The sequence below is a fragment of the Schistocerca americana genome, chromosome X (genome assembly GCF_021461395.2).
Source record: "Schistocerca americana isolate TAMUIC-IGC-003095 chromosome X, iqSchAmer2.1, whole genome shotgun sequence".
NCBI classification, from domain to species: domain Eukaryota; kingdom Metazoa; phylum Arthropoda; class Insecta; order Orthoptera; family Acrididae; genus Schistocerca; species Schistocerca americana.
In genome coordinates this window covers 25,308,625-25,328,316 of record NC_060130.1, presented here as the reverse complement: position 1 = coordinate 25,328,316, position 19,692 = coordinate 25,308,625, and the positions used below count along the sequence as shown (strand labels likewise).

The following is a 19,692-nucleotide window of genomic DNA, read 5'->3' as shown; positions in this document are numbered from 1 at the left end:
GCTTAAGATCTTTTTCACATTCTTTGAACCATCTCGGCCTCGTTTTCTTAGATAGGATGAAACTCCGTATTCTTTTTGTTAGTCAATCACCGTCCATTTTCATGAGATGACCATAAAATAACAATCATTTCTTTGTAATGGATGCTGTGATAGGTTCTGTCTCACTGCACGTGTCCTCATTTGCTCTCATTCGTCATTGTCCATCGACCCATCTATTACCTTAGGATTTTCCTTAATATCCTACACTCACGCTTTTCCAGCCACTCAGCTTGACCTTGTCTATTCGTGGTCAAAGTTTTGGATGCTTATAAGCCCTCAGGTTGTACAACTGTATTATAATGTTGGAACTTGGCCCATATACTCATAGACTTTTTGTTATAAGTATTCTTTGTCAGTTGGTATGCTTGGTCTAACTTCCTCATCCCGACAATTGCTTCTTCTTTTAATCCATTCTCCTGGTGGATGACTTCACCGAGATACCTGAAATTCTTAACTCATCCGATTTTTTCCCAGGTTGGTTATCTTCCATTCAGGTCCGTCACAGATGTTCGTCATATATTTTGTCTTTTGAATAGAGATCTGGAGTCTAACTTTTTTCATCAATTTCTGACAGCCTATTTATCTTGTTGATTGCTGACTCTATGTTGTTAGCAAAAATGGCCAGGTCAGCCGCAAAATCTAAGCAGTCAATGCACACCCCTTTGTTCTTAGGACCAAGTCTGAACCACTCTTCATTTGTTTCTTCTTGGGCTAATAACTTTCTCCACTCTCGAATGACCTTTTCCAAGACACAATTGAAAAGGAGAGGGATAGTCCATCTCCTCGTCTTATGTCCGTTCTGATTGTAAAGGGTTCAGATACCTCACCCATAAGTTTAATTTTCGACACTGTGTTAGCAAGAGTTTGTTTGATCAGCTTTCTTGATGTATTATCCACCCCAAACTTTTCCAAAATATTCATTAATGCATGTCAGTCGATGGAGTCATATACTTTCTGAAAATCAACTAACATGACCACATAGTTATTTCTTCCAATTTTTTTTTGTACCTCATGATGTTCTTCAGGTTAAAGATCTGTTCTGCGCAAGAATCACCCTTTTGGAAACCAGCTTGATAGTCCCCAATCAGTTGGTTACAATGATCTTCTATTCTATTCTGTATCACTTTCGAGAGAATCTTATATGGAACAGATACTAATGAGGTACCCCTATAGTTATTGACATTCTATTTATCACCTTTTTTGTGTAGACGATGGATTAAAGCTGACTGCCATTCAGTTGGTATCATCCTACCTCTTCAGATCTCCTCAAAAAGTTGGACTAGTATATCTAGAGTTTCATTATTTGCCAGCTTCAGTAGTTCCACCACTATTGAATCCTCTTCAGCTGCCTTATTATTCTTAAAGTTGTTGATGATCTCTTTGGTCTCCTCTTTACTAGATGGAGATGAGGGGTAGTTTGTGGATTGGGGCACATACAGCGAATCTTTCTTTCGGTTCATCACAATTAAGTAGGTTTTCAAAGTAACGAGACATTATCTTGCAGTTTTTTTGTTGGTCAGGCCGAGTGTGGTGTGCGTACTGTAAGACCTTCAGTGCACACACCATCAGATTATTTGACTTGTTGCTCTAACAAAGTAAGCGAGTGTCAGCAATATGTCTCGTGGCCTTATCATGGCGTATTTATCTTCTGCCATTAGGTCAGACGATAGAAATGCCACTTGCACGCTGAGAGTAGCAGATTGACGGTGACCAACTTTAAACAGAACTTGATTAGTTTTCACATACATTTATTAAAATAATAACAAATATAAAAATTACTTAACTTGGTTCTGGATGCTATTTACAATTGACAATCTGAAGTTCCTTTGGTATTGATACATTAATCTTATTCTCACATATATCTCGGGTACTTGACGAAAGTGTCTATACATTTATCTTCATGGCAATGTACAGGAATATGGTAATCTTATTAGGCGCAAACTGAATCTTGACTATGGACTGGCACAGACAATTGTAGAACTCGTACAGACTGGTACAGACTAATGCAGACTGGTACAGACTAATGCAGACTGGTGCAGACAAATGCAGACTGACTGGTCGAAGGTCTTTACACTCGTTATAATACCTCGCACGTTCATGTATCACTGCGCGAGTGTGATGCGCGAGGAGAAAGTGTTCTATCTTAGCAGCAATCTCATTGGCTGTGTTACATATTAATACGCGAATCGGCGGAAGCAGAATTTGGTCCGTCTCTGTGGCAGCGCCATCTCGTAGTGCGGAGATGGACGAGTGCTGCGCCTGCGCTTTTGTGCTTAGCGGGGCTCACTCTAGTGGGAAATTTGTGTACGCGCTGAATACACGGAACTATGTACACAACACTGAGCTTTCCATTTTCGTCTCTAAAACAAAAACTAGGGGCTTGGTATCCTTTCAAATTCGATTTGAACGTCTGATAGAAGTCTCTGACATTGTTTATCTGGAAACGCTGATCGATCTGTTATAACTGCTGTTTCTCATGCAACTGCTTAGCCCTTCGTAGAGTTCTGGCTGCATATTTTCGAACTTCATGGAATACATCAAAATCATCAGGTCTCCTGGTAGAGTTCCACTTTTTCCATGCACTTGCTGTTTGGCCCACCACCTCACCACAAACCTCATTCCACCATGTATGATTCCTCTTTTTAGCTGTCAGGATTTTAGTATTAGCTGCTTGTTGGATCATGGAGTCAATGTCTGCCCATTTATGGGATTCAACTGTCAGTTACTGGTGGCATTGTTCCAATATGTTTTGATTGATTTTGAGCTTCGCAATATCATATTTATGAATTTTATTTCTGGTTTTCACGGTCTTATTGAGAGGGATGAAATTAATTTTGATCTTGGAGAGGTGATGATCCTTTTAAATTCAGTATTTTATCTGTAAAAAGGTTTCTTTCTATTATTTCTGATTGTTTGATGTTGTTTCTTTCTTATTTCTGTAATCCATGCAATCATTGATTGCTTCTTCCAGAACTACTCATTCAGTAGAGGTCTCTAAAAAAGATTAATCTTCTTTTAGCCATTACTTCTGATATTTTCTCAAAATTTTTGTAGATCTCCTCATTACTTCTCATTTTCCAGCCATCTGTAGCTTGTATTGCAACCATTATTTTCTAATAATGCTCCTTTGAGGAACCTCTGTTCTGTCCAGCTTATAGTTCATCATTAGGCATCCTCAACCATATAAACATCCTGGTCATACCACTGTGGGATAGTGTCTTAGTTTTGTTTTTTTAGTTGTACATTTCTTGTTGTAAATATCCTTTGTCAAACGATTTGCTCTCTCCAGTTTGCTGACTCTTGCATCTACTGTTAATTCTTCTAGTCCATTTTGTTGTACAGTTTGTCCAATATATTTAAATTTACTTCCTAATGCTATTTTACATTTTTGTTTTTCTAAGAGTGTTGATGCATTGTTTGAAATTGTCATCAATGTTGTTTTTTCGGCTGAAATTTTGGGACCAGCTCCCTTTGCTATTTCTTCCAAAAGATTTCTTTCAATAACTGTCTGCCAGATTTTTTGAAAGTATATCAGAATCATCTGCAGAAGCCAGGCAGTTTACCTTAATTCCATTTGTTTTTCATCCTAAAATTATTGGTTCAATTTTGTGATTTTTTTTTCTCCAAATTCCAGATACTTTCTATTTTTTCTAGAATGCAGTGTTGCAGTAAAGGTGATAAACTGTCCCCTTGTCTAACATCAGTTTTTATTTCAAATGGTTGAGATACTTCTCCCATAAATTTAGCTTCTGCCATCCTATTTGCTAGTGTTTTGAGGATTATGTTTGCTTTAACACAAAATTCTTTGATGATTTTACCTATAATTTCTCTGCCTACCAAATCAAATGTTTTCTTGAAACCTATACATGATACTATTATAGGTTTGGTGATTAACAGTATGTGGAGAATTATCGATTTTCTAATAAACATCTGTTCTGTGCAGGGTCTTCCCTTTCTAGAGCTCCTTGAGATTCTCCCAGTTATTTGTCTAAAGTTTCTACAACTCTGTCCAGAGAATTTTTGATAATATTTTGTATACCACTGGCAGAAGTGAGGCATCTCTGCAATTGTTGACATTTTGTGTTTCCCCTTTTTTTCATAGCTGTGGATTAATGCTTTCCATAATCTCTTCAGCTTTCCAAATGTTCTCAAACAGCAGTTGTAGATCATTTGTGTGTTCTGACTATTTCAATAATTTTTCTGTAGTGGAGTCTTCATTTGTTGCTTTGAAGTGTTGGAATGATTTGATGGCTTCATGAATTTATTGTTCTGTTAGTGGAAAATCTTCCTCCAGATGTTGTGGGACTGCTATTATATATTGCTACAATGTGCTGTTATTATTATTGTTGTTGTTGTTGTGGTTGTTTGGTTGCCTGTTCTTCAGCACTATCTTTCTGTTTCGTTTATCTATTTGCCGCCATTTTAGCCCATTTACCGGTATTTTCAGCTTGTTTTTCACTTATTTGACCTTTTGGTGGCTCCTCTTGAAGAGATCTTATTTCTCAGCATTTAAAATTACATCATCTGCTGCTCTTTTGCAACTGAATTTCATCATGTCCATCTTCCTTGACTCAAGATCCTGAATTTTCATCCTTAATTCTTGAACAGTCTCATTTCTCTTTTTGTGTTTTCCAGATGAAGAAACTTTTGGTCCTCAAAGCTAAGATTAGTATCAGTTTTTTTATTTGTTTCTGCCTATGGCTGCTATATCTCTTTAGTTAGAACAACTGGAACGTGCTTCTGACATCAAATGTAATAGTTGTGTTACTAAATGTGACACTTCTGTCACTCAATGTAACTGGATTTTCTCTTTGGATGCTGTCAATTGTCAGGATGAGCATTCTAAAGCATTCTGTCAGGGTGAAAATATTAAATAAATTAACTTTTCTCTCTTACAGCATGTGGGCAGGGTGGGTTCTCCCTTGGCTCGGGTATAAGGTCGAATGAAACATCATTTTTACATAAGATAACTTTTATTGAAAGTTTCGTACAACTGTATCTTACTGGATGTTCTGGTTCGGAGAGCGGCAGCCGTGTCGTTTGCGTGGCCTTGTGCTGCGACAGCGGCGGCGGCGGCGGCGGCGGCGGCGTCTGATTACGCGTAGCGGTGTGTATCTCGTGTCGCCGTCTCGCCCAGCTGACCGGAGACGCGCAGCGCGAGGTGGCCCGTTTAATTATTGCGAGCGACGTCGTGCATCGGATGGTGATACCTTGAATGTGGCGTCCCAGTGTTTCTCTTCTCTAAGCGGCCGCGTGTGTTGTGCGTCGACCAGCGTAGCGGCGCGGCGGGGCAAGGCCAGTGTCCCGAACTCGAACCACGGACTCCCGCTTGCCAGTCTTCGGCTGTCAGGTCTTCATCCCAGCTCACAGGTGACTGCTGAGGTGAGGCCGTCTCCTTCCCGTCCTCACGAGTCACCCGGGTACGTAAACATCAGACTTCCAATACCTTTTAACTTCTGTCTTCTGGCGCCGCGGCTGCTGCTTGCTATTCCACTACAGCGGCGGACTTGGTGCGTCTGTGCATGATGCAGTCTCTTCTTGCATGATGGTCTTCAGCACCGAAACTGACTGAAAACTACTGCTACTCTTCTTTTCTTCCTTCGTCTCTCGTCTTCGTCTCCGTCTGTCTTCATCTGTCTTCATCCGTCGGGCCCACCGCGTCTCGCGTATTTATTCACTTCAGTTCACTGGGGGTGAACGACTTCACGGCCATTGCCTCTTCTGTCACGTTGAAAAGCTTCTCGAAGAATCTTCTTGACCTCGGTCATTGGCTCTTGGAATGTAGGCGAGGGCCTCTGATCGCATGTGACGACTGAGAAACACGTGAACCGGTCATTGCCTCTTCCGTCACGTTGAAAAGCTTCTCGAAGAATCTTCTTAACGTCGGTCATTGGCTCTTGGAATGTAGGCGAGGGCCTTTGCTCACATGTGACAACTGAGAAACACGTGAGCCGGTCGGGCGATGCCCTGACGGCTGAATCGACAGCGCCCGCTTATGTGGAACTGCTGACTACACGGTCATTGTCTCTTCTGTTCTGCTGTTCTGCACGCTGAATGCCAGTATGTAACTCTCTAAACTAAACCAAGTTTTCCATTTATATTCTAATTTCTAGTTCACTTTGATTTCACTAATTTATTTACTTAAGTAACACTCAACAGAATATTTTCTCTCTCTGTATTTGATTATAGTCTAAGTTTGAATATTTTTATAAGTACATTTATTGCTGTAGCAATGAGTAAAATAAATTGTATTGCACTGCCTGTAGCATGTAGCACCATTTTGACTGTTAGTCCTCTTGCTGTACAAAAAGTAGCTTTGATGATTACTTAATGCAAATATTTTGTAAGAGCTGTGGAATGGTTAGTATCTGTTTATATTTTTCTGATTAATTCAAGCTCGTCAATGCACATCCTCTGTTAAGGAAATATTTGAACTGAATTTACTGTGTGTTAAATATAAGCAGTGGATCCATTGGGGTAGTCTTTTTGGTAGAAATATGTCAAGGTGAACAAAACTGGAGATGAAATTTCCTGGCAGATTAAAACTGTTTGCCCGACCGAGACTCGAACTCAGGACCTTTGCCTTTCGCAGGCAAGTGCTCTACCAAAGCACGACTCACATCCGGTACTCACAGCTTTACTTCTGCCAGTACCTCGTTTCTGCTGCAGAGTGAAAATCTCATTCTGAAAACAGGAGATGGTGAAGGAAGAGAGGGAAAAGATCAACATTTGCTTCTCATCAGCAATATAACTGGGTTGCAACATTCAGTGAAAATTATCTGTGACAGGAAGTTGTCAGAAATACATTTTTTGAAGAAACTTTATGTTTGTATAAGCATTTATTAAATTTAAAAAGTTGGATTTCATCTGTTAATACAAAAGATAATGTTTTGCATTGCAGGCATGCTAAACCTGTCAAAGATGAAGAATTGGCCAATGATTCTTATTGGAGGATAACAGTGTGTATAACTTAAACTTGAGATTCTTGAAAATAAAGCTAGTCAGTATTTCTTAACAGTACTGATTTAAATACATCTAAAGATCGCTGTTACCTAAATGAAAGTTGACGAGCAAAGTCTTAGTGGACATTTGTATAAAATTGTCATAGGTGTTATTTACAAGAAGAGTAAATAGTTTCAATAGGAATGTGGTGAGACATTTAACAAATGTCATGACCACACATTAATAGGACCTTATAACACTACCATTATGATATTAGTATGCTTTTACGTAAATAACAGAAACCCTGTCTCTATGTTGCCACGTATAACCCTCTTACTAAAATTTAATTTAGTTTCCAAATAAAATACACTATGGAAGGATAGTCCTGTTTATAGGAAAAGATAATCAATAGAGTTATCCTTCTTACAGGATTTACCATGTGTTGCATCTAATGGATAAGAAAATTTGACTATTCACTTCTTTTCCTAAGATCTTACCCAGTGGCTAGATAGAAACACAGTATGAATAATAATATACTGAAGCTAGGACAACTCATTTCCAAGTTCATTTAGTGGTATGAAACATGTACTTAATGGTCACCAACCTATCCTGGCAATGAAATAGTGAAGTATTGGAGAAGCAGAAATGTGAATTTTGCCTACTTTCTTGCTAGTGTTTAGTTTGGCTCTTCAAATAAATTACCCCACTTAAACAATTTTGGGCTACATCTTTATGCATTATGTTTTTAAAAAAGAAAAAGCCCAGTAGATAACTTCGAGGAAGGTAAAAAAAGTTAGCCAGGGTGGGGGGGACAACCTTTAGAAAAGCACTTTCCATAATCAAGAAACTTAAATACTTAGACACTAAAGCACACACTTTTTAATTGAACATTTCACTTAAAGAAAACCTCTTTCTTGGTGGAATTAACTTTCAAAAGCTATCATTCTTTGAACTAATTCTGTATAGCCATCTAACAGTTTTTAGTAACTTGGCTTCACTCTGATTGAATTTTATGTAACCAAACTACAACACTTTGCAATAGTTAAGAAAACATTTTTATTATTTACACTAAAGCTATTTAAATGGTGCCTCTTTATATTAACTTGGAACTTCATAAGTCTGTAAAACAGGACACTCGGATTAATCAAACACCAGGAAGGAACCCTATACAGATGTATGATTAGGATGAAATAACAGGGTGAACCAGTTTCCGTAAAGTTCAAGAATGATTATTAAAACACAGTTTAAATTAATGGTTCATGCCCTACAAAGGTAAAAATAGAAAAAAATCTTATCTGTGGGCTGTACGCTTGGGTGTGGCGAACAGTTATGACGGCTAAACTACCCACACTACAGCCTGCAAGTTTCTTGCTGTATGGGCTCAATTTCTCTACTTGGCTTCATTCAGTTTTACATACAGTAGCTCAACAACTCGCAGCTATGCTGCAAGCTGTTTGCAGTCTTCAACCGAGGCATTTTTATGAAAATTTGCAGGCAAAGCTTCTGCTCCACAAAGGAGTTACCTCAATCACTGCTGCCTACAGACTGTGTGACTTACTTCCCGCACTTGCTCAAGGTAGCACGCCAATTCGCCTTTCGAACCTTTTCCACTCTCCATAGCCATTTTCGTTTCAAACAAAAGCACACTGGCTTTTACATAACGCCTATTTCTTATATTGTTCCTAAGCATGATCAATTCTTAAATTGTCAAATTTACATCAACATGAACAATTTATACACACAAACATTTTTAAATACAAAATGTTATCAAAAAATTATTTAGACCCTTGGTATCCTTTGTAGAGGACTTGGGCAGGTTTGTCATATCCTAGTACACATTATTTTGTTACTTCCCTTCAGATATTCCATTTAGCTACATCTACAATTATTCCCAATGTTCAGCGTTTTGAGGTGTCCAGTGCGGGTTCCTCTCCACTTCCTGGGTGTATCGTATCGAGTTAGCTCCCAGGAGCCTCTCAAACCACAAACTCTTAGAAGATTCACTCTTCTTGTACTTAAGTCAGCATTGTCACTTTTGTATTCAATCCCAATGCAATTTCTGTGTTTCATAGTCAATGTGAAGGTCCAAGGGATACAGAAAACCTGCACTGGTGCATCAGAATCCAATACTGGTCTCCCAGGAGCCACTGAAAGCACAAACTATAAGAAGATTAACTCTTCTTGTACTTAAGGCAGCATTGTCTCATTTGTATTCAATCCCGATGCAATTACTGTGTTTCATGGTCAATGTGAAGGTCCAAGTAATACAGTAAACCAGCACTGGTGCATCGGAATCTAATACTGGTCTCCCAGGAGCCGCTGAAAGCACAAACTCTTAGAAGATTCAATCTTCTTGTACGTAAGTCAGCATTGTGCAATAAGTATTCAATCCCGATGCGATTTCTGTGTTTCATGGTCAATGTGAAGGTCAAAGGGATACATTTAACGTTCACTGGTGCATTGGAATCTAATACTGGTCTCCCAGGAGCCGCTCAAACCACAAACGCTTAGAAGATTCACTCTTCTTTTACTTAATTGGCATTGTGCCTTTTGTATTCAATCCCGATGCAATTTCTATGTTTCATGGTCAATGTGAAGGACCAAGGGATACAGTAAACCTGCGCTGGTGCATCGGAAACTAATACTGGTCTCCCAGGAGCCGCTCAAACCACAAACTCTTAGAAGATTCACTCTCCTTGCACTTAAGCTGGCATTGTGCCTTTTGTACACAATCCCGATGCAATTTCTGTGTTTCATGGTCAATGTGAAGATCCAAGGGATACAGTAAACTTGCACTGGTGCATCGGAATCTAATACTATTCTCCCAGGAGCCGCTGAAAGCACAAATTCCTAGAAGATTCATTCTTCTTGTACTTAAATTGGCATTGTCCATTTTGTATTCAATCCCGATGCAATTACTGTGTTTCAAGGTCAATGTGAAGATCCAAATGATACAGTGAACCTGCACTGGTGCATCGGAATGTAGTACCGGCCTCCCAGGAGCCGCTCAAAGCACAAACACTTAGACGACCACTCTTCTTGTACTTAAGTCGTCACTGTGCCTTTTGTATTCAATCCCGTTGCGATTTCTGTGATTCATGGTCAATGAGAAGGTCCAAGGGATACAGTAAACCTGCGCTGGTGCATCCGAATCCAATACTGGTCTCCCAGGAGCCGCTGAAAGCACAAACTCCTAGACGATACGTTCTTCTTGTACGTAAGTCATCATTGTCCTATTTGCATTCAATCCCGATGCAATATCTGTATTTCATGGTCAATGTGAAGGTCCAAATGATAGAGTCAACCTGCACTGGTGAATGGGAATGTAATACTGGTTTCCCAGGAGCCGCTCAAAGCACAAACTCTTAGAAGATTAACTCTTCTTGTACTTAAGTCGGCATTGTGCATTTGATTTCAATCGCGATGCAATTTCTGTGTTTCATGGTCATTGAGAAGTTCCAAGGGATACAGTAAACCTGCACTGGTTCATCGGAATCCAATACTGGTCTCCCATGAGCCGCTCAAACCACAAACTCTTAGAAGATTCACTCTTCTTGTACTTAAGTCGGCATTGTGCATTTAGTATTCAATCCCGATGCGATTTCTGTGTTTCATGGTCAATGTGAAGGTCCAAGGGATACAGTAAACCTGCACTGGTGCATTGGAATATATTACTCGTCTCCCAGGAGCCTCTCAAACCAGAAACTCTTAGAAGATTCACTCTTCTTGTACTTAAGTCGGCATTGTTCATTTTGAATTCAATCCCGATGCAATTTCGGCGTTTCATGGTCAATGTGAAGGTCCAAGGGATGCAGTAAACCTGCACTGGAGCATCGGAATCTAATACTGGTCTCCCAGGGGCCACCCAGAACACAAACTCTTAGATGATTAACTCTTCTTGTACTTAAGTCAGCAGTCCCTTTTGTATTCAATCCCGGTGCAATTTTTGTGTTTCATGGTAATGTGAAGATGCAAGGGATACAGTAAACCCGCACTGCTGCATTGGAATTTGATACTGGTCTCCCAAGCGCGGCTCAAAGCACTAACTCTTAGAAGATTCACTCTTCTTGTACTTAAGGCGGCATTGTTCCCTTTGTATTCAATCCCGATGCAATTTCTGTGTTTCATGGTCAATGTGAAGGTCCAAGGGATACAGTAAACCTGCACTGGTGAATCGGAATCTAATACTGGTCTCCCAGGAGCCGCTCAAAACACAAACAGTTAGAAGATTCACTCTTCTTGTACTTAAGTCGGCATTGTACCTTTTGTATTCAATCCCGATGAAATTTCTGTGTTTCATGGGCAATGTAAAGGTCATAGGGATACAGTAAACCAGTACTGGTGCATCAGAATGTAATACTGGTCTCCCTGGAGCTGCACAACCCACAACCGCTTAGAAAATTCACTCTTCTTGTACTTAAGTCGGCTTTGTCACGTTTCTATTCAATCTCGATGCGATTTCTGTGTTTCATCTTCAATGTGAGGGTCGAAGGGATACAGTGAACCTGTGCTGGTGCATCGGAATCTAATACTGGTCTCCCAGGAGCCGCTCAAAGCACAAACTCTTAGAAGATTCAATCTTCTTGTACGTAAGTCAGCATTGTGCATTAAGTATTCAATCCCGATGCGATTTCTGTGTTTCATGGTCAATGTGAAGGTCAAAGGGATACATTTAACGTTCACTGGTGCATCGGATTCTAAAAATGGTCTCCCAGGAGCCGCTCAAACCACAAACGCTTAGAAGATTCACTCTTCTTTTACTTAATTGGCATTGTGCCTTTTGTATTCAATCCCGATGCAATTTCTATGTTTCATGGTCAATGTGAAGGACCAAGGGATACAGTAAACCTGGACTGGTGCATCGGAAACTAATACTGGTCTCCCAGGAGCCGCTCAAACCACAAACTCTTAGAAGATTCACTCTCCTTGTACTTAAGTTAGCATTGTGCCTTTTGTACACAATCCCGATGCAATTTCTGTGTTTCATGGTCAATGTGAAGATCCAAGGGATACAGTAAACTTGCACTGGTGCATCGGAATCTAATACTATTCTCCCAGGAGCCGCTGAAAGCACGAATTCCTAGAAGATTCATTCTTCTTGTACTTAAATTGGCATTGTCCATTTTGTGTTCAATCCCGATGCAATTACTGTGTTTCATGGTCAATGTGAAGGTCCAAATGATAGACTCAACCTGCACTGGTGAATGGGAATGTAATACTGGTTTCCCAGGAGCCGCTCAAAGCACAAACTCTTAGAAGATTCACTCTTCTTGTACTTAAGTTGGCATTGTGCATTTGATTTCAATCGCGATGCAATTTCTGTGTTTCATGGTCATTGAGAAGTTCCAAGGGATACAGTAAATCTGCACTGGTTCATCGGAATCCAATACTGGTCCTCCAGGAGCCGCTCAAAACACAAACAGTTAGAAGATTCACTCTTCTTGTACTTAAGTCGGCATTGTCCCTTTTGTATTCAATCCCGATGAAATTTCTGTGTTTCATGGACAATGTAAGGGTCCAAGGGATACAGTAAACCAGTACTGGTGCATCAGAATGTAATACTGGTCTCCCTGGAGCTGCTCAGCCCACAACCGCTTAGAAAATTCACTCTTCTTGTACTTAAGTCGGCTTTGTCCCGTTTCTATTCAATCTCGATGCAATTTCTGTGTTTCATGGTCAATGTGAAGATGCAAGGGATACAGTAAACCTGCACTGGTGCATTGGAATCTAATACTGGTCTCCCAAGAGCCGCTCAAATAACAAACTCTTAGAAGATTTACTCTTCTTGTATGTAAGTCGGCATTGTGCATTTGGTATTCAATCCCGATCCAATTTCTGCGTTTCATGGTCAATGTGAAGGTCCAAGGGATACAGTACACCTGCACTGGAGCATCAGAATCCAATACTGGTCTCCAAGGAGACGCTCAAATCAATTTCTTAGATGATTAACTCTTCTTGTACTTAAGTCGGTAGTCCCTTTTCTATTCAATCCCAATGCAATTTCTGTGTTTTATGGTCAATGTGAATGTCCAAGGGATACAGTAAACCTGCATTGGTGCATTGGAATCTAATACTGGTCTCCCAGGAATCGCTCAAAGCACAAACTCTTACAAGATTCAGTCTTCTTGTACTTAAGTCGGCATTGTGGTTTTTGTTTTCAATCCCGATGCAATTTCTGTGTTTGATGGTCCATGTGAAGGTCCGATGGATACAGTAAACCTGCATTGGGTCATCGGAATCTAATACTGGTCTCCAAGGAGCCGCTCATACCACAAACTCTTTAAGATTCACTCTTCTTGTACTTAATTTGGCTTTGTGCCTTTTGTATTCAATCCCGATGAAATTTCTGTGTTTCATGGTCAATGTGAAGGTCCAAGGGATACAGTATACCTGCACTGGTGCATCGGAATCGCATACTGGCCCCCAGGTGCCGTTCAAAACACAAACTCTTAGACGATCACTCTTCTTGTACTTAAGTCGTCATTGTGCCTTTTGTATTCAATCCCGATGCAATTTCTGTGTTTCATGATCAATGTGAAGCTCCAAGGGATACAGTAAACCTGCACTGGTGAATTGGAATCTAATACAGGTCTCCCAGGAGCCGCTCAAAGCACATACTCTTAGAATTCTCACTCTTCTACTACTTAAGTTGGCATTGTGCATTTGTATTCAAGGCCGATGCAATTTCTGTGTATCATGGTCATTGAGAAGTTCCAGGGGATACAGTAAACCTGCACTGGTTCATCGGAATCTAATACTGGTCTCCCACGAGCCGCTCAAACCACAAACTCTTAGAAGATTCACTCTTCTTGTACTTAAGTCGGCATTGTGCATTTAGTATTCAATCCCGATGCGATTTCTGTGTTTCATGGTCAATGTGAAGGTCCAAGGGATACAGTAAACCTGCACTGGTGCATCGGAATCTAATACTGGTCTCGCAGGAGCCGCTCAAACCACAATCTCTTAGAAAACTCACTCTTCTTATACTTAAGTCGGCATTGTCCCTTTTGTATTCAATCCCCATGCAATATCTGTGTTTCATGGTCAATGTGAAGGTCAAAAGGGATACAGTAAACGTGCACTGGTGCATCGGAATCTCATACAGCTCTCCCAGGAGACGCTCAAGGCACAAACTCTTAGAAGATTCACTCTTCTTGTACTTAAGTCAGCGTTGTTCCCTTTGTATTCAATCCCGATCCGATTTCTGTGTTTCATGGTCAATGTGGATGTCCAAGGGATACAGTAAACCTGCACTGGTGCATCGGACTTCAATACTGGTCTCCCAGGAGCCACTCAATTCACAGATTACTAGAAGATTCACTCTTCTTGTACTTAAGTCGACATTGTCCCTTTTGTATTCAATCCCGATGAAATTTCTGTGTTTCATGGGCAATGTAAAGGTCCAAGGGATACAGTAAACCAGCACTGGTGCATCAGAATCTAATACTGGTCTCCCAGGAGCCACTCAAAGCACAAATTCTTAGAAGATTCACTCTTCTTGTACCTAAGTCAGCTTTGTTCCATTAGTATTCAATCCCGATTCGATTTCTGTGTTTCATGGTCAATGTGGATGTCCAAGGGATACAGTAAACCTGCACTGGTGCATCGGACTTCAATACTGTTCTCCCAGGAGCCGCTCAATTCACAAATTACTAGAAGATTCACTCTTCTTGTACTTAAGTCGACATTGTATCTTTTGTATTGCTCCGAATGCAATTTGTGTGTTTCATGGTCAATGTGAAGGTCCAAGGGATACAGTAAACCTGTACTGGTGCATCCGAATCTAATACTGGTCTCCCAGGAGCCGCTGAAAGCACAACTCTTAGAAGATTCACTCTTCTTGTACTCAAGTCGGCATTGTGCGTTTTTTATTCAATCCCGATGTGATTTCTGTGTTTCATGGTCAATGTGAAGGTCAAGGGATACAATAAACCTGCACTGGTTCAACGGAATCTACTACTGGTCTCCCAGGAGCAGCTCAAACCACAAACGCTTGGAAAATTCTCTCATCCTGTACTTATGTCGGCATTGTCCATTTTGTACTCAATCCCGATGAAATTTCTGTGTTTCATGGACAATGTGAAGGTCCAAGGGAAACAGTAAACCTGCACTGGTGCATCGGAATCTAATACTGGTGTTCCAGGAGCCGCTCAAATCACAAACTCTTAAAAGATTCACTCTTCTTGTATTTACGTAGGCATTTTGCCTTTTGTATTCAATCCCAATGCAATTTCTGTGTTTCATGATCAATGTGAAATTCCAAGGGATACAGTTAACCTGCACTGGTGCATCGGAATCTAATACTGGTATCCCAGGAGCCGCTCAATGCACAAACTCTGAAGTGATTCACTATTCTTGTACTTAAGTCGGCATTGTCCTTTTTGTATTCAATCCCGATGCAATATCCGTGTTTCATGGTCAATGTGAAGGACTAAGGGGTACAGTAAACCTGCACTGGTGCATCGGAACCTAATACTGGTCTCCCAGGTGCCGCTCAAAGCACAATCGCTTATAAGATTCATCCTTCTTGTACTTAAGTCGGCATTGTCCCTTTTGTATTCAATCCCAATGCAATTCCTGTGTTTCATGGTCAATGTGAAGGTCCAAGGGATACAGTAAACCTGCACTGGTGCATCGGAAACTACCACTGGTCTCCCACGAGCCGCTCAAACCACAAACTCTTAGAAAATTCACTATTCTTGTACTTATGGCGGCATTGTCCCTTTTGTATTCAATCCTGGTGCAATTTCTGTGTTTCATGGTCAATGTGAAGGTCCAAGAGATAGAGCAAACCTGCACTGGTGCAACGGAATCTAATACTGGTCTCCCAGGAGCCGCTCAGAGCAGAAACTCTTAGAAGATTCACTCTTCTTGAACTTAAGTCGGCATTGTGCCTTGTGTATTAATCCCGATGCAATTTCTGTGTTGCATGGTCTATGTTGGCGGCCAAGGGATAAAGTAAACCTGCACTGGTGCATGGGAATCTAATACTGGTCTCCCATGAGACGCTCAAAGCACAAACTCATAGAAGTGTCACTCTTCTTGTTCTTAAGTCGGCATTGTCCATTTTGTATTGAATGCCGATGCGATTTCTGTGTTTCTTGGTCAATGTGAAGGTCCAAGGGATACAGTAAACCTGCACTGGTACATCGAAATTTAATACTGGTCTCCTAGGAGCCGCTCAAAGCACAAACTCTTAAAAATTCACTTTTCTTCTACTTGAATTGGCATTGTCCCTTATGTATTCCCTCCCGAAGCAATTTCGGTGTTTCATGGTCAATGTGAAGGTCCAAAGGATACGGTAAACCTGCACTAGTGCATCGGAATCTAATACAGGTCTCCCATGAGCCGCTAAAGCACAAACTCTTAGAAGATTTACTCTTCTTGTACGTAATCGGCATTGTGCATTTTGTAATCAATCCCGATGCAATTTCTGTGTTTCATGGTCAATGTGAAGGTCCAAGGGATACAGTAAACCTGCACTGGTACATTGGAATGTAATACTGGTCTCCCAGGAGCCGCTCGAAGCACAAACCCTTACAAGATTCACGCTTCTTGTACTTATGTAGTTATTGTTCCCTTTGTATTCAATCCCAATGCAATTTCTGTGTTTCATGGTCAATGTGAAGGTCTAAGGGATACAGTAAATCTGCACAGGTGCATCCAAATCTAATACTGGACACCCAGGAGCCACTCAAATCTTATACACTTGTAAGATTCACTCTTCTTGTACTTAAGTCGGCATTGTCCCATTTGAATTCAATCCCGATGCAATTTCTGTGTCTCATGGTCAATGTGAATGTCGCAGGGATACAGTAAACCTGCGCTGGTGCATCGGAATCTAATACTGGTCTCCCATGAGCCGCTCAAAGCACAAACTCTTAGAAGAATCACTCTCCTTGTACTTATGTAGGCATTGTGCCTTTTGTATTCAATCCCGATGCAATTTCTGTGTTTCATGGTCAATGTGAAGGTCCAAGGGATACAGTAAACTCTGCACTGGAGCATCGGAATCGAATACTGGTCTCCCAGGAGCCACTCAAATTACAAACTCTTAGATGATTAACTCCTCTTGTACTTTAGTCGGCAGTCCCTTTTGCATTCATCCTGGTACAATTTCAGTGTTTCATGGTCAATGTGAAAGTCCAAGGGATAGAGTAAACCCACGCTGCTGCATTGGAATCTAAAACTGGTCTCCCACGAGCCGCTCAAGGCACTAACTCTTAGAAGCTTCACTCTTCTTGTACTTAAGTCGGCAATGACCCTCTTGTATTCAATCCCGATGCAATTTCTGTATTTCATGGTCAATATGAAAGTCCAAGGGATACAGTAAACCTGCACTGGTGTATCGGAATCTAATACTGGGCTCCCAGGAGCCGCTCAAAGCACAAACTGTTAGAAGATTCACTCATCTTTTACTTAAGTCGGCATTGTCCCTTTTGTATTCAATCCCGATGAAATTTCTGTGTTTCATGGGCAATGTGAAGGTCCAAGGGATACAGTAAACCAGCACTGGTGCATCGGAATCTAATACTGGTCTCCCAGGAGCCACTCAAAAGCACAATTTCTTAAAAGATTCACTCTTCTTGTACTTAAGTCAGCATTGATCCCTCTGTATTCAATCCCGATTCGATTTCTGTGTTTCATGGTCAATGTGGATGTCAAGGGATACAGTAAACCTGCACTGGTGCATCGGACTTCAATACTGGTCTCCCAGGAGCCGCTCAATTCACAAATTACTAGAAGATTCACTCTTCTTGTACTTAAGTCGACATTGTATCTTTTGTATTGGTCCGAATGCAATTTGTGTGTTTCCTGGTCAATGTGAAGGTCCAAGGGATACATTAAACCTGTACTGGTGCATCCGAATCTAATACTGGTCTCCCAGGAGCCGCTGAAAGCACAACTCTTAGAAGATTCACTCTTCTTGTACTTACGTAGGCATTGTGCCTTTTGTATTCAATCCCAATGCAATTTCTGTGTTTCATGATCAATGTGAAATTCCAAGGGATACAGTAAACCTGCACTGGTGCATCGGAATCTAATACTGGTCTCCGATGAGCCGCTCAAAGCACAGACTCTTAGAAGATTTTCTCTTCTTGTACGTAAGTTGGCATTGTGCATTTTGTATTTAATCCCGATGCGATTTCTGCGTTTCATGGTCAATGTGAAGGTCCAAGGGATACAGTACACCTGCACTGGAGCATCGGATCTAATACTGGTCTCTCAGGAGCCGCTCAAAGCACAAACTATTAGATGATTAACTCTTCTTGTACTTAAGTCGGCATTGTCCCTTTTGTATTCAATCCCGATGCAATTTCTGTGTTTCATGGTCAATGTGAAGGTCCAAGCGATAGAGCAAACCTGCACTGGTGCAACGGAATCTAATACTGGTCTCCCAGGAGCCGCTCAGAGCAGAAACTCTTAGAAGATTCACTCTTCTTGTACTTAAGTCGGCATTGTGCCTTATGTATTAACCCCGATGCAATTTCTGTGTTTGATGGTCAATGTTGGGGGCCAAGGGATAAAGTAAACCTGCACTGGTGCATCAGAATCTAATACTGGTCTCCCATGAGACGCTCAAAGCACAAACTCATAGAAGTGTCACTCTTCTTGTTCTTAAGTCGGAATTGTCCATTCTGTATTGAATGCCGAAGCGATTTCTGTGTTTCTTGGTCAATGTGAAGGTCCAAGGGATACAGTAAACCTGCACTGATTCATCGAACTTTAATACTGGTCTCCCAGGAGCCGCTCAAAGCACAAACTCTTAAAAATTCACTCTTCTTCTACTTGAGTTGGCATTGTCCCGTTTGTATTCCCTCCCGAAGCAATTTCGGTGTTTCATTGTCAATGTGAAGGTCAAAAGGATACGGTAAACCTGCACTAGTGCATCGGAATCTAATACAGGTCTCCCATGAGCCGCTCAAATCACAAACTCTTTGAAGATTTACTCTTCTTGTACGTAATCGGCATTGTGCATTTTGTAATCAATCCCGATGCAATTTCTGTGTTTCATGGTCAATGTGAAGGTCCAAGGGATACAGTAAACCTGCACTGGTACATCGGAATGTAATACTGGTCTCCCAGGAGCCGCTCAAAGCACAAACCCTTAAAAGATTCACCCTTCTTGTACTTATGTAGTTATTGTTCCTTTTGTATTCAATCCCAATGCAATTGCTGTGTTTCATGGTCTATGCGAAGGTGTAAGGGATACAGTAAATCTGCACAGGTGCATCGAAATCTAATACTGGACGCCCAGGAGCCACTCAAATCTTAAACTCTTGTAAGATTCACTCTTCTTATACTTAAGTCGGCATTGTCCCATTTGAATTCAATCCCGATGCAATTTCTGTGTTTCATGGTCAATGTGAAGGTTCAAGGGATACAGTAGACCTGCACTGGTGTTTCGGAATCTAATACTGGTCTCCCAGGACCCGCTCAAAGCACAAACTCTTACAAGATTCACTCTTCTTATACTTAAGTGGGCATTGTGCATTTTGTTTTCAATCCCGATGCAATATCTGTGTTTGATGGTCCATGTGAGTGTCCAAGGGATACAACAAATCAGCACAGGTGCATCGGAATCTAATACAGGTCTCCTAGGAGCCGCTCAAAGCACAATATCTTAGAAGATTCATTCTTCTTGTACTAAAGACGGCATTGTGCCTATTGTATTTAATCCCGATGCAATTTCTGTGTTTCATGGTCTAT

The 19,692-nt window shown here is 40.9% G+C and overlaps 1 protein-coding gene across 1 annotated transcript in view; it reads left to right on the top strand.

Annotated features, from left to right (window-relative positions):
- Positions 1-6,996, top strand: part of LOC124554930 (molybdenum cofactor biosynthesis protein 1-like) — a 61,887-nt gene extending 54,891 nt beyond the window's left edge. Inside the window, exon 7 of the mRNA XM_047128627.1 lies at positions 6,941-6,996. Coding sequence (XP_046984583.1) covers positions 6,941-6,996 — 56 coding nt within the window. The remainder of the gene's footprint in view (positions 1-6,940) is intronic.
- Positions 6,997-19,692: the final 12,696 nt, after the last annotated feature.